Genomic DNA, 16,267 nt, shown 5'->3' with positions numbered 1-16,267 from the left:
CCAAGCCAGCGCATGGCACGTGACATACTTAATGGTCTACACGCTGCCGACATCAAATGTAGGAGGTGGTCATAATAATGTGACTTGACCGTGTATAGCTTATTTAAGGATTGATAATTCTGACCAGAAAAGTTGTGTTGTTAGATAATGGGATGAGATGAGAGATGTTGGCCCTCATTCCGAGTTGTTCGCTCGCTAGCTGCTTTTAGCAGCATTGCACACGCTAGGCCGCCGCCCTCTGGGAGTGTATCTTAGCATAGCAGAATTGCGAACGAAAAATTGGCAAAACTGCTACTAAATAATTCTTTGCAGTTTCTAAATAGCTCCAGATCTACTCACAGATTGCGATCAGCTCAGTCCGTTTAGTTCCTGGTTTGACGTCACAAACACGCCCTGCGTTCGGCCAGCCACTCCCCCGTTTCTCCATACACTCCCGCGTTTTTCCCTGACATGCCTGCATTTTTTAGCACACTCCCGGAAAACGCTCAGTTACCACCCAGAAACGCCCCTTTCCTGTCAATCATTTACCGATCAGCAATGCGACTGAAAATCGTCGCTCGAACACCAGCAAATCTACTAAGTTTTGTGTTAAATAACTAAGCGCATGCGCTCTGCGTACCATGCGCATGCGCAGTTAGCAACAAATCGCAGCATAGCGAAAATCGGCAACGAGCCAACAACTCGGAATGACCCCCATTATCCCCTAAGTGTTAGTGTTAAGATCCCCTCATAGATATGCTGATCTTTAAGTGCTGCATTTCCAGGACTGCCTGCTCACCGAGAACACGGATCTGGGCTGAAGTGGTGACAAAGTGCTGACTGTGCGGATTGCTGGCTCTGCAGACATAAACTCCTGTATGATGTGCCTGTAACTGTGGTATCAGGAGGTTGCGCTCTCCTACTACGATAACGTCAAAGGAAACTGGACTTCCATCTGCACAAGAGACAGCAGTTAGGTCAGGCTATGTTAGAACATGTCAACAATGCTGCAAAATAATGTCATTATGCACAGCACCGGAATGCTGAGTATATATAGCTGCCATAGAGGCTTATCTTCAAGCCTAGTCCCAGATGGAACCAGAAGAAGAAATCCCTGTTTCTGCTTCTTAGCTACAGTTCATACCAGGATGGTATCGGGATCCTGGCGCTTGGGATGCCGTCAGTCGGAATACCGTCAGTGGCATCCCAACACTCAGGATCCGGACACCTATTAGGTAAGTATGCTACCCCATTCCCTAACCCTCCTTACCCTAACCCTGTACAAGCTTGTCTGACCAGAAATGAGCAGTCCCCCAATATAAGACCATATCCTGAAATAAATTGGCGCAGATACAATGTTTAGAGGTATTTTTCATTCCAAGCAACACCTGTGCAAGAACTGTGACAATGTGAACTATAGATTCATGGCATAACATGCATATAAGGGAAAAAATAAGAATTTACTCACCGGTAATTCTATTTCTCGTAGTCCGTAGTGGATGCTGGGACTCCGTAAGGACCATGGGGAATAGCGGCTCCGCAGGAGACTGGGCACAACTATAAAGAAAGCTTTAGGTCTAACTGGTGTGCACTGGCTCCTCCCACTATGACCCTCCTCCAGACTTCAGTTAGGATACTGTGCCCGGCTGAGCTGGATGCACACTAGGGCTCTCCTGAGCTCCTAGAAAGAAAGAAGAGCTGACACAATAAGGAAGGATTTTGAATCCCGGGTAAGACTCATACCAGCCACACCAATCACACCGTATAACTCGTGATACAATACCCAGTTAACAGTATGACAACAACTGAGCCTCTCAACAGATGGCTCAACAATAACCCTTTAGTTAAGCAATAACTATGTACAAGTATTGCAGACAATCCGCACTTGGGATGGGCGCCCAGCATCCACTACGGACTACGAGAAATAGAATTACCGGTGAGTAAATTCTTATTTTCTCTGACGTCCTAAGTGGATGCTGGGACTCCGTAAGGACCATGGGATTATACCAAAGCTCCCAAACGGGCGGGAGAGTGCGGATGACTCTGCAGCACCGAATGAGCAAACTCTAGGTCCTCCTCAGCCAGGGTGTCAAACTTGTAGAATTTAGCAAACGTGTTTGACCCCGACCAAGTAGCTGCTCGGCAAAGTTGAAGAGCCGAGACCCCTCGGGCAGCCGCCCAAGAAGAGCCCACGTTCCTCGTGGAATGGGCTTTCACTGATTTAGGATGCGGCAATCCAGCCGCAGAATGTGCAAGCTGAATCGTACTACAGATCCAGCGAGCAATAGTCTGCTTTGAAGCAGGTGCACCCAACTTATTGGGCGCATACAGGATAAAGAGCGAGTCAGTCTTTCTGACTCCAGCTGTCCTGGAAACATAGATTTTCAGGGCCCTGACTACGTCCAACAACTTGGAAGCCTCCAAGTCTTTTGTAGCCGCAGGCACCACGATAGGTTGGTTCAGATGAAAAGCTGATACCACTTTAGGGAGAAACTGGGGACGAGTCCTCAATTCTGCCCTATCCATATGGAAAATCAGATAAGGACTTTTACATGACAAAGCCGCCAATTCTGATACACGCCTGGCCGAAGCCAAGGCCAACAACATGACCACTTTCCACGTGAGATATATCAGATCCACGGTTTTCAGTGGCTCAAACCAATGTGACTTTAGGAAATCCAACACCACGTTGAGATCCCAAGGTGCCACTGGAGGCACAAAAGTGGGCTGAATATGCAGCACTCCCTTAACAAAAGTTTGAACTTCAGGTAGTGAAGCCAGTTCTCTCTGGAAGAAAATCGATAGAGCCGAAATCTGGACCTTAATGGAACTCAATTTAAGGCCCATAGTCACCCCTGACTGTAGGAAGTGCAGGAAACGGCCCAGCTGAACTTCCTCCGTTGGGGCCTTCCTGGCCTCACACCACGCAACATATTTTCGCCATATGCGGTGATAATGGTTTGCGGTTACTTCTTTCCTAGCTTTAATCAGCGTAGGAATGACTTCCTCCGGAATGCCCTTTTCCTTCAGGATCCGGTGTTCAACCGCCATGCCGTCAAACGCAGCCGCGGTAAGTCTTGGAACAGACAGGGCCCCTGCTGCAGCAGGTCTTGTCTGAGCGGTAGAGGCCATGGGTCCTCTGAGATCATTTCTTGAAGTTCCGGGTATCAAGCTCTTCTTGGTCAATCCGGAACAATGAGTATAGTTTTTACTCCTCTTCTCCGTATTATCCTTAGTACCTTTGGTATGAGAGGAAGAGGAGGGAACACATAAACCGACCGGTACACCCACGGTGTCACTAGAGCGTCCACAGCTATCGCCTGCGGGTCTCTTGACCTGGCGCAATACTTTTCTAGCTTTTTGTTTAGGCGGGACGCCATCATGTCCACCTGTGGCCTTTCCCAACGGTTTGCAATCAGTTGGAAGACTTCTGGATGAAGTCCCCACTCTCCCGGGTGGAGGTCGTGCCTGCTGAGGAAGTCTGCTTCCCAGTTGTCCACTCCCGGAATGAACACTGCTGACAGTGCTAACACGTGATTTTCCGCCCATCGGAGAATCCTTGTGGCTTCTGCCATCGCCGTCCTGCTTCTCGTGCCGCCCTGTCGGTTTACATGGGCGACCGCCGTGATGTTGTCTGACTGGATCAGTACCGGCTGGTTTTGAAGCAGGGGTTTTGCCTGACTTAGGGCATTGTAAATGGCCCTTAGTTCCAGAATATTTATGTGCAGGGAAGTCTCCTGACTTGACCATAGTCCTTGGAAGTTTCTTCCCTGTGTGACTGCCCCCCAGCCTCGAAGGATGGCATCCGTGGTCACCAGGACCCAGTCCTGTATGCCGAATCTGCGGCCCTCCTGAAGATGAGCACTCTGCAGCCACCACAGCAGACACCCTTGTCCTTGGAGACAGGGTTATCAGCCGATGCATCTAAAGATGCGATCCGGACCACTTGTCCAACAGGTCCCACTGAAAGGTTCTTGCATGGAACCTGCCGAATGGAATTGCTTCGTAGGAAGCTACCATCTTTCCCAGGATCCGCGTGCAGTGATGCACCGACACTGTTTTGGTTTTAGGAGGCCTCTGACTAGAGATGACAGCTCCTTGGCCTTCTCCTCCGGGAGAAACACTTTTTTCTGTTCTGTGTCCAGAACCATCCCCAGGAACAGTAGACGTGTCGTAGGGACCAGCTGCGACTTTGGAATGTTTAGAATCCAGCCATGCTGTTGTAGCACCTCCCGAGATAGTGCTACCCCGACCAACAACTGCTCTCTGGACCTCGCCTTTATCAGGAGATCGTCCAAGTACGGGATAATTAAAACTCCCTTCTTTCGAAGGAGTATCATCATTTCGGGCATTACCTTGGTAAAGACCCTCGGTGCCGTGGATAGACCGAACGGCAACGTCTGGAATTGGTAATGACAATCCTGTACCACAAATCTGAGGTACTCCTGGTGAGGATGGTAAATGGGGACATGCAGGTAAGCATCCTTGATGTCCAGTGATACCATGTAATCCCCCTCGTCCAGGCTTGCAATAACCGCCCTGAGCGATTCCATCTTGAACTTGAATTTTTTTATATATGTGTTCAAGGATTTCAAATTTCAAATGGGTCTCACCGAACCGTCCGGTTTCGGTACCACAAACATTGTGGAATAGTAACCCGTCCTTGTTGAAGTTGGAGTACCTTTACTATCACCTGTTGTGAATACAGCTTGTGAATTGCTTGTAACACTGCCTTCCTGCCTGAGGGAGTGGTTGGCAAGGCAGATTTGAGGAAACGGCGGGGGGGAGACGTCTCGAATTCCAGCTTGTACCCCTGAGATACTATCTGAAAAATCCAGGGATCCACCCGTGAGCGAGCCCACTGATTGCTGAAATATTTGAGACGGGCCCCCACCGTACCTGGCTCCGCCTGTGGAGCCCCAGCGTCATGCTGTGGACTTAGAGGAAGCGGGGGAGGACTTTTGCTCCTGGGAACTGGCTGTATGCTGCAGCTTTTTTCCCCTACCTCTGCCCCTGGGCAGAAAGGACGCGCCTTTAACCCGCTTGCCCCTATTGGGCCGAAAGGACTGTACCTGATAATACGGTGCTTTCTTTGTCTGTGAGGGAACATGGGGTAAAAATGTAGACTTCCCAGCTGTTGCTGTGGAAACGAGGTCCGAGAGACCATCCCCGAACAACTCCTCACCCTTATAAGGCAGAACTTCCATGTGTCTTTTGGAATCTGCATCTCCTGTCCACTGCCGAGTCCATAACCCTCTCCTGGCAGAAATGGACATTGCACTAATTTTGGATGCCAGCCGGCAAATATCCCTCTGTGCATCCCTCATGTATAAAAGTGCGTCTTTTATATGCTCTACGGTTAGCAATATAGTGTCCCTGTCTAGGGTATCTATATTTTCTGACAGGGAATCTGACCATGCAGCTGCAGCACTGCACATCCAGGCTGAAGCAATAGCTGGTCTCAGTATAACACCTGTGTGTGTATATATAGATTTCAGGATAGCCTCCTGCTTTCTATCAGCAGATTCCTTCAGGGCGGCCGTATCCGGAGACGGTAGTGCCACCTTCTTTGACAAGCGTGTGAGCGCTTTATCCACCCATGGGGATGTTTCCCAACGTGACCTATCCTCTGGCGGGAAAGGGTACGCCATTAGTAACCTCTTAGAAATTACCAGCTTCTTATCAGGGGAAGCCCACGCTTCTTCACACACTTCATTTAACTCCTCAGATGGAGGAAAAGCTACTGGTAGTTTTTTCTCTCCAAACATAATACCCTTTTTTGTGGTACCAGGGGTAACATCAGAAATGTGCAACACATTTTTCATTGCCTCAATCATGTAAGGTGTGGCCCTACTGGAAGTTACATTAGTCTCATCGTCGTCGACACTGGAGTCAGTATCCGTGTCGTCAAACCTTTTATGCAAGGAGTCGACACTGTCGCGTAATTCCTTCCACAGCACCATCCACTCAGGTGTCGACCCCGCAGGGGGTGACATCACATTTACAGGCATCTGCTCCGCCTCCACATAAGCCTCCTCATCAAACATGTCGACACAGCCGTACCGACACACCGCAAACACACAGGGAATGCTCTGACAGAGGACAGGACCCCACAAAGCCCTTTGGGGAGACAGAGAGAGAGTATGCCAGCACACACCAGAGCGCTATATAACACAGGGATCCCACTATAAATAAGTGTTTTCCCTTATAGCTGCTTTTTATATATTAATATATATATATATCCTGCGCCTAAATTTAGTGCCCCCCCCTCTCTTTTTTTACCCTTCTGTAGTTTTCAGACTGCAGGGGAGAGCCAGGGAGCTTCCTTCCAGCGGAGCTGTGAGGGAAAAATGGCGCCAGTGTGCTGAGGGAGATGGCCCCTTTTCCGGCGGACTTCTCCCGCTTTTTTCTGGAATACTGGCAGGGGTATTTTTACATCTATATAGCCTCTAGGACTATATATGATGTAGATTTGCCAGCCAAGGTGTCATATATTGCCCTCAGGGCGCCCCCCCCCAGCGCCCTGCACCCATCAGTGACCGGAGTGTGAGGTGTACATGAGGAGCAATGGCGCACAGCTGCAGTGCTGTGCGCTACCTTGGTGAAGACTGAAGTCTTCTGCCGCCGATTTTCCGGACCTCTTCATGCTTCTGGCTCTGTAAGGGGGACGGCGGCGCGGCTCCGGGAACGAACACCAAGGTCGGGTCCTGCGGTCGATCCCTCTGGAGCTAATGGTGTCCAGTAGCCTAAGAAGCCCAAACTACCACCTGTTAGGTAGGTTCGCTTCTTCTCCCCTTAGTCCCTCGCTGCAGTGAGTCTGTTGCCAGCAGATCTCACTGTAAAATAAAAAACCTAAATATACTTTCTTTCTAGGAGCTCAGGAGAGCCCTAGTGTGCATCCAGCTCAGCCGGGCACAAGATTCTAACTGAAGTCTGGAGGAGGGTCATAGTGGGAGGAGCCAGTGCACACCAGTTAGACCTAAAGCTTTCTTTATAGTTGTGCCCAGTCTCCTGCGGAGCCGCTATTCCCCATGGTCCTTACGGAGTCCCAGCATCCACTTAGGACGTCAGAGAAACCACACTATTCAGGCACCGGCCAGACAAGGTAAAAGGGAACATTTATGAAAACTGTATTAACATTATTTTTCAATTTGTTTCTCTTTTTCTCTTACGTCCTAGAGGATGCTGGGGACTTCGTAAGGTCCATGGGATATAGACGGGCTCCGCAGGAGACATGGGCACTCTTAAGACTTTAGATGGGTGTGCACTGGCTCCTCCCTCTATGCCCCTCCTCCAGACCTCAGTTAGATCCTGTGCCCAGAGGAGACTGGATGCACTGCAGGGGAGCTCTACTGAGTTTCTCTGAAAAAGACTTTTGTTAGGTTTTTTATTTTCAGGGAGCACTGCTGGCAACAGGCTCCCTGCATCGTAGGACTGAGGGGATAGAAGCAGACCTACTTAACTGATAGGCTCTGCTCCTTAGGCTACTGGACACCATTAGCCCCAGAGGGTTGGAACGCAGGTCTCATCCTCGCTGTTCGTCCCGGAGCTGCGCCGCCATCCTCCTCACAGAGCCGATAGATAGAAGCCGGGTGAGTATAAGAAGAAAGAAGACTTCAAAGGCGGCAGAAGACTTCAGATCTTCACTGAGGTACCGTTCCCACATTCACACACACTGACGGCACTGTATGGGTGCAGGGCGCAGGGGGAACGCCCTGGGCAGCAATAATAAACCTCAAGGGACACTGGCTGACATATATATACTGCGGAGGCAGTATATTAAATAAACCCCCACCAGTATAAAGAATTTGAGCGGGACCGAAGCCCGCCGTTGAGGGGGCGGAGCTTGATCCTCCAGCACTAACCAGCGCCATTTTCTCCACAGCACGCTGCAGAGAAGCTACTCCCCGGACTCTCCCCTGCTGAACACAAGTACAGAGGGCAAAAAGAAGGGGGGGGGGGGCACATTTATTTGGCGCAGTGAGTGTATTATTGATATATAACGCGCTGTACAGACTGGAATTTTGTTCCAGTGGCGCTGGGTGTGTGCTGGCATTCTCTCTCTCTGTCTCTCCAAAGTGCCTTATTGGGGGACTGTCTCATATATATATATATATATATATATATATATATATATATCCCAGTGTGTGTGGGGGTGTCGGTACGTGTGTGTCGGCATGTCTGAAGCGGAAGGCTCGTCTAAGGAGGAGGTAGAGCAGATGATTGTGGGGTCTCCGTCGGCACAGTCGACATCTGATTGGATGGATATGTGGAATGTTTTAAATGCAAATGTGTCTTTATTACATAAAAGATTGGACAAAGCAGAGTCCAGAGAAAAAGCAGGGAGTCAATCCATGGCTTTGACTGTGTCACAGGGCCCTTCTGGGTCTCATAAACGTCCCCTGTCCCAGGTAGCAGAAACTGATACAGACACGGATTCTGACTCCAGTGTCGACTACGATGATGCGAGGTTACACCCAAGGGTGGCCAAAAGTATTCATTATATGATTATTGCCATAAAAGATGTTTTGCATATTACAGAGGACCCCTCGGTGCCTGACACGAGGGTATGCATGTTTAAGTAGAAGAAACCTGAGGTAACCTTTCCCCCATCTCATGAGCTGAACGCTTTATTTGAAAAAGCTTGGGAAATTCCAGACGAGAAACTGCAGATTCCCAAGAGAATTCTTATGGCGTATCCTTTCCATACACAGGACAGGTTACGGTGGGAATCCTCGCCCAGGGTGGTCAAGGCTTTGACGCGCTTGTCCAAAAAGGTGGTGCTTCCGTCTCCAGACACGGCAGCTCTCAAGGATCCTGCTGATCGCAGACAGGAGACTACCTTAAAATCAATTTATACACATACGGGGGCCTTGCTCAGACCGGCAGTAGCGTCGGCATGGGTATGTAACGCAATAGCTGCATGGGCAGATAACTTGTCATCTGACATTGACACCCTAGATAAGGATAGCATTTTATTGACCTTGGGTCATATAAAAGACGCAGCGTTATATATGAGAGACGCTGCGAGAGACGTTGGGCTGTTGGGTTCAAGAGCCAATGCCATGGCAATTTCTGCTAGGCGAGCCGTGTGGACCCGCCAATGGACGGGTGATGCCGATTCATAGAGACATATGGAAACTTTGCCTTACAAGGGTGAGGTTTTATTTGGGGAGGGCCTCGCGGACCTGGTGTCCACAGCTACCGCGGGTAACTCTTCTTTTTTGCCTTATGTTCCCCCACAGCAAAAGAAAACACCTCAATATCAGATGCAGTCCTTTGGTCGCATAAGTCCAGAAGGGGCCGGTGCTCTTCCTTCCTCGCCAGAGGTAAGGGTAGAGGGAAAAGAATGCCTGCTACGGCTAGTTCCCAGGAACAGAAGTCCTCCCCGGCTTCTACAAAATCCACCGCATGACGTTGGGGCTCCACTGCGGGAGTCCGCGCCGGTGGGGGCACGTTTTCGACTCTTCAGCCAGATCTGGGTTCTGTCAGATGTGGATCCTTGGGCGATAGAAATTATATCCCAAGGCTACAAACTGGAATTCGAAGAAGTGCCTCCTCGCCGATTTTTCAAGTAGGCTTTGCCAGCCTCTCCCCCAGAGAGGGAAATAGTTTTAGCTGCGATACAAAAGCTGTGTCAACAGCAAGTGATTATCAAGGTTCCCCTAGTGCAACAGGGGAAGAGGTACTATTCAACTCTATTTGTGGTCCCGAAACCGGATGGCTCGGTCAGACCCATTCTGAATCTAAAATCCCTAAACCTGTATCTAAAAAAGTTCAAATTCAAGATGCAATCTCTCCGGGCAGTGATCTCCAGCCTGGAAGGGGGGGATTTTATGGTGTCACTAGACATAAAGGATGCATACCTTCATGTCCCCATTTATCCTCCTCATCAGGCGTACCTGAGATTCGCTGTACAGGACTGTCATTACCAGTTTCAGACGTTGCCGTTTGGGCTGTCCACGGCCCCGAGGATTTTCACCAAGGTAATGGCGGAAATGATGGTGCTCTTACGCAGGCAAGGAGTCACAATTATCCCATACTTGGACGATCTCCTGATAAAAGCGAGATCGAGAGATCAGTTGCTGAAAAGCGTGTCACTCTCACTGAGAGTGCTGCAGCAACACGGCTGGATCCTAAATCTGCCAAAATCGCAGTTGATTCCAACGACTCGGCTATCATTTTTAGGCATGATTCTGGACACGGAAAAGAAGAGGGTTTTTCTCCCAACGGAAAAAGCCCAGGAACTCCAGAGCATGGTCAGAGACCTGTTAAAGCCAAAAGAGTGTCAGTTCATCAATGCACTCGAGTACTGGGAAAAATGGTGGCGGCCTACGAGGCCATCCCCTTCGGCAGGTTCCATGCGAGGACATTTCAGTGGGACCTTCTGGACAAATGGTCGGGGTCCCATCTACAAATACATCAGAAAATAAGCCTGTCCCCCAGGGCCAGGGTGTCTCTCCTGTGGTGGCTGCAGAGTGCTCGCCTTCTAGAGGGTCGCAGGTTCGGCATTCAAGACTGGGTTCTGGTGACCACGGACGCGAGCCTCCGAGGATGGGGAGCAGTCACACAAGGAAGACATTTTCAGGGACTGTGGTCGAGCCAGGAGGCTTGTCTACACATCAACGTGCTGGAATTAAGGGCCATATACAATGGCCTACGACAAGCGGAGACTCTTCTTCGCGACCTACCTGTTCTGATTCATTCAGACAACGTCACAGCAGTGGCTCATGTAAACCGCCAAGGCGGGACAAGGAGCAGAGTGGCAATGGCGGAAGCCACCAGGATTCTTCGCTGGGCGGAAAATCACGTAAGCGCGCTGTCAGCAGTCTTCATTCCGGGAGTGGACCACTGGGAAGCAGACTTCCTCAGCAGACACGACCTCCATCCTGGAGAGTGGGGTCTTCATCAAGAAGTTTTTGCAGAGATAACAAGTCGTTGGGGGCTTCCTCAAATAGACATGATGGCGTCACGCCTCAACAAGAAACTTCGAAGGTATTGACACCATGGATGTTTCCGTCGGTCTATGTCTTCTCTCATCTTTCACTCATCTCAAAAATACTGAGAATCATAAGACGAAAAAGAGTCCAGACAATACTCATTGTTCCGGATTGGTCTCGGAGGGCCTGGTATTCAGATCTTCAGGAAATGCTCACAGAAGATCCGTGGCCTCTTCCTCCCAGGGAGGACCTGTTGCAGCAGGGGCCCTGCGTGTTCCAAGACTTACCGCGGTTATGTTTGACGGCATGGCGGTTGAACGCCAAATCCTAGCTAGGAAAGGTATTCCGGGAGAGGTCATCCCTACTCTGATAAAAGCTAGGAAGGAGGTGACGGCGAAACATTATCACCGTATCTGGAGAAAATATGTATCTTGGTGTGAAGCCAAGAATGCTCCTACGGAAGATTTTCACCTGGGCCGTTTTCTCCACTTTCTGCAGACAGGAGTGGATATGGGCCTAAATTTAGGCTCTATTAAGGTACAGATTTCGGCCCTGTCAATATTCTTTCAGAAGGAATTGGCTTCTCTCCCAGAAGTCCAGACTTTTGTAAAGGGAGTGCTGCACATCCAGCCTCCTTTTGTGCCCCAGTGGCACCATGGGACCTTAACGTGGTGTTACAGTTCCTTAAGTCACCCTGGTTTGAACCTCTTCAAACAGTTGAGTTGAAATTACTCACTTGGAAAGTGGTCATGTTGTTAGCCTTGGCATCTGCGAGGCGGGTGTCTGAATTGGCGGCTTTGTCTCACAAAAGCCCCTATCTGATTTTCCATGTGGACAGAGCAGAGTTGAGGACTCGTCCTCAATTTCAGCCTAAGGTGGTTTCATCGTTTCATATGAACCAACCTATTGTGGTGCCTGTGGCTACGGGGGACTAGGAGGATTCCAAGTCTCTTGATGTAGTCAGGGCCTTAAAGGTTTATGTAGACAGGACGGCTCGGGTTAGGAAAACAGAGGCACTGTTTGTCCTGTATTCAGCCAACAAGGTTGGCGCCCCTGCTTCTAAGCAGACTATTGCCTGCTGGATCTGTAACACGATTCAGCAGGCTCATTCTACGGCTGGATTGCCGGTACCAAATTCGGTAAAGGCCCATTCCACTAGGAAGGTGGGCTCTTCTTGGGCGGCTGACCGAGGTGTCTTGGCATTGAAACTTTGCCGAGCGGCTACTTGGTCGGGTTCAAACACTTTTGCTAAATTCTACAAGTTTGATACCTTGGCTGAGGAGGACCTCATGTTTGCTCAATCGGTGCTGCAGAGTCATCCGCACTCTCCCGCCCGGTCTGGAGCTTTGGTATAATCCCCATGGTCCTTACGGAGTCCCCAGCATCCTCTAGGACGTAAGAGAAAATATGATTTTAAACCTACCGGTAAATCTTTTTCTCCTAGTCCGTAGAGGATGCTGGGCGCCCATCCCAGTGCGGACTAAATTCGGCAAAGCTTGTCTATAGTTATTGATTACATAAGGGTTATGTTACAGTTCTGATCAGTCTCTGGCTGATGCTGTTTTGTTTCATACTGTTAACTGGTTCGTATATTCCATGTTGTACGGTGTGGATGGTGTGGGCTGGTATGTATCTTGCCCTTAGATTAACAAAAATCCTTTCCTCGTACTGTCCGTTTCCTCTGGGCACAGTTCTTTAACTGAGGTCTGGAGGAGGGGCATAGAGGGAGGAGCCAGTGCACACCCATCTAAAGTCTTTAGAGTGCCCATGTCTCCTGCGGAGCCCGTCTATAGCCCATGGTCCTTACGGAGTCCCCAGCATCCTCTACGGACTAGGAGAAAAAGATTTACCGGTAGGTTTAAAATCTTATTTTTTCTACAGATGCCAGTCTTCAGATATGACCATCAGGTGACGGAACCACTACCAAACATTTGGTGTCGACATTGACAAAAAAAAAACCCTGAAAAATTCATGTCAGTATTTTGAAATGCCGGCATTCTGACTATGTTGGCATTTTGAACATGTTGGCATAATGAATGTCGTTATTTTGACTGTGTCGGTATTATTATCACACCTGATTAATCGCTGACATGCCTATAATTCCTTGTTACCCTCTATCAGCTCTGAACCACTTTTACGTCCACATTGGAACACACAGGAAGCCTCTGAAGCCTTTCTGTGCAATGCAGCATGCTTCATGTTGAAAGTATTGTGCAATAACAGCAATAGAATATTTCCAAATTCATTTTCACATACTGACTGGTCTAATATCTCAAATGCCTCTTATTATAAGACGCCACTGTCCAAAGCCTCAGTTTTAGGGTCATTTGTACTTTATATTACAATTACTCTCAGTATCTGATGATAGCAATAACTGACACTTCCATCTATGGCTCAACGCATATATATGGTAAATCCAATCTTTTTTACAATCCTGCCAGTGATACTAAGGCCCCCATTTATCATGCAGCACTATGTGAAGTGGTAAATACCATTTTCACTTGCCGTGCTATAATGGCATCGCGCTCTTCTATTTAAGAAGAGCCTATGCCACGGCGAGCAAATGCGGTATTTGCCGCATCAGCGCTGATGTTTACCTTACTGTGTCCCCGGACTGGCCTCCTACCGCACATGCGCCGGTTTTTGCTAATTCCCGGCACATGCATGGTAATGATTTCCAGATGCGGCGGCCATTTTTGTTTTCCTGTCACTATAGCAACCCGGCAGGTGTGATGCATGCCAGGAATGCTGCGGGAGGGGGGAGCCGGAGCGCAGGACAGACACCGCTGCAGCTGTGTCCATAACGCTGCCCGAAGCAGACAAAGCAATTTTAGGTAAGCGAGCGCTATTTCAGAAATAGCGCTCGTTGTTAAATAGACTTTACTGTGCAGCAGTATAGGGAAAATGAAAGGCTATTAGCGCTGCTAGTTAGCAACGCTATTAGCCTTGTTAAATAGAAATTGGTCCCATTTACCACTTAAAACGAGTTTCCAGCAAGGAAACTCGTTGATAAATGGGGCCCTAAATGTAAATATGTCAACAAATAAAATTCAATGTTCAAATTAAAATGTGGAAAAAATCCATAATTTAATGCCTCTTTTATATATACTTCATTAGCTTCCTCATTTGCCTTTATGTGTCTTTCATAGCTTTTATCTTTTCTGGCTACCAGCTTAAACATCGCTGCCAGCCATCATGGTGCAACTCAGAACACGCCACTTTTTAGCCGTACCGAGACAGCCAATTGCAATATTGTGGTAGAGTAGGTGGGTATCCCATGTAATATTTTGCCCTTGCATCGTAAAATGTTATTTATTGGAAAAGCGACCATAGCAGTTTGCTCTGTGGTTTTTAATGTTCTCAATTTTAAACCAGCACTACAAACTGCACAACATTCACAGCACTTTGGGGGTAATTCTGAGTTGATCGCAGCAGGATTTTTGTTAGCAGTTGGGCAAAACCATGTGCACTGCAGGGGAGGCAGATATAACATGTGCAGAGAGAGTTAGATTTGGGTGGGTTATTTTGTTTCTGTGCAGGGTAAATACTGGCTGCTTTATTTTTACACTGCAATTTAGATTGCAGATTGAACACACCACACCCAAATCTAACTCTCTCTGCACGTTATATCTGCCTCCCCTGCAGTGCACATGGTTTTGCCCAACTGCTAACAAAGGGGGTAATTCCAAATTGATCGCAGCAGGATTTTTTTTATCAATTGGCCAAAACCATGTGCACTGCAGGGGAGGCAGATATAACATGTGCAGAAAGAGTTAGATTTGGGTGGGTTATTTTGTTTCTGTGCAGGGTAAATACTGGCTGCTTTCTTTTTACACTGCAATTTAGATTGCAGATTGAACACACCCCACCCAAATCATTCTCTCTCTGCACATGTTATCTCTGCCTCCCATGCAGTGCACATGGTTTTTCCCAATTGCTAACAAAAATCCTGCTGCGATCAACTTGGAATTACCCCCAAAAATCCTGCTGCGATCAACTCAGAATTTCCCCCTATGTAACATACACAAACTGCGCACAGTGGTGCGACCTCCTTTAAGATTTAAGATAATTGAAATGTTGGCTACACAAATAATGCCACAAAATATTAATCCGTACTATTAAGAAGGATTGATTACTGGCCTTTACCTCTGCCAATAGTGGCTATGGCTTCCCCTCCTCTCAAACTAATAAACTGATAAACTCTCAATATCTTATAGCAGTCCAAGTTACCCAGAATGCAACACACAACACTTACCCTGACGGGACCAAGAAATTAACGGTGTCACGTCCCCCTCGACTAGACACTCCATTACTGCTGTCTGACCCATTCCCACAGTCAGGTTCTGTGGTGCTGTAATGACTGACAGTTCAGCAGATAATGGCTTCCAATCTGCAAAGGAACATAGACGAGAAAGGTTTGAGGGAAATGATGAGAAAGAAGAGCTAATTACATGAAAATCCATCTATGCAACTTAGAGTCTTATGATCCAATTACTACACACACAGTGCCTGATTCAGAGATGTACACAGTGTTGACATTGTATTCAGTGGAGTGATTATTTACCACTGAGCATGCTCCAAAGCCGCACTGTGCACAAGCAGTGATTGATAAGTGACAGTGGATGCACAGAGGATTTATTTACAAAGTGAGTGACAGGTAGTTAGCTTATGGGAGAGGTTACAAGGGGTGGCAAGAGAAAGGAAGGCGTGTTGGGACTGTTTTCTGGGTGATAAAGGTCCTGTTAAAGACCGAAACGCGTTGAACAAACAGTACTGTGAGTAGCCTAGGACGACCAGATTTGGATTTATTTCTGAATTTTTATTTTTTTATTTTTGCCATGTGTATTTCGACATCTGTTCATAAGAAGAAATGCTGTTGACTTTTTAATGCATTTGGGAAATAAACCCTCCGTTTTAACTAAACAAAGAGGAATCCTTCCCTGTTTTCTTCGTGTATCCTATGTGATATAATTTCTTGAGACCGAGGATAAAGATACCCTGATAGGAGTTGAATACCTCCATATCCAGTGAGTTGTGGTACGCATTTTCCTTGGTGGTAGAAAATTTAAAAGATACCTTTATGTATATGTTCCAACTGAAAATTGTGTAAGTTGGGGTACGCATCTGACAGATCAAAAGATTTTAAAGATACCTTTATGTGATTTCTCATCATTTCACTATTGTGAGTTTTGGGTACGCTCCTGAAATTTAGTTTTCAATACTCTAAAGAAATTTGCCTGGTTGAAAGATACCTTTATGGGTTTCCACTCACTTGTCTCTGTGTGAGTGGGGTACGCCCTTTTATTTCCTAAATTTGTGGAACTAACTAATTGGGGAAAAACTGTTCT

At 47.8% G+C, this 16,267-nt stretch overlaps 1 protein-coding gene across 3 annotated transcripts in view; it reads right to left on the bottom strand.

Annotated features, from left to right (window-relative positions):
• The window catches only part of IGDCC4 (immunoglobulin superfamily DCC subclass member 4), a 189,156-nt gene that overhangs the window by 49,680 nt on the left and 123,209 nt on the right, over positions 1-16,267 (bottom strand). For all 3 annotated transcript variants that reach the window (XM_063925602.1, XM_063925601.1, XM_063925600.1), the window contains exons 5-6: positions 15,175-15,309; positions 779-934 (exon numbers count right to left, since the gene is read on the bottom strand). In XM_063925602.1, coding sequence (XP_063781672.1) covers positions 779-934; positions 15,175-15,309 — 291 coding nt within the window. The remainder of the gene's footprint in view (positions 1-778; positions 935-15,174; positions 15,310-16,267) is intronic.

The sequence above is a fragment of the Pseudophryne corroboree genome, chromosome 6 (assembly GCF_028390025.1).
Source record: "Pseudophryne corroboree isolate aPseCor3 chromosome 6, aPseCor3.hap2, whole genome shotgun sequence".
Taxonomy (NCBI): Eukaryota; Metazoa; Chordata; class Amphibia; order Anura; family Myobatrachidae; genus Pseudophryne; species Pseudophryne corroboree.
Note: the sequence above shows the minus strand (reverse complement) of the source record. Positions and strands in the feature narration are given on the sequence as shown.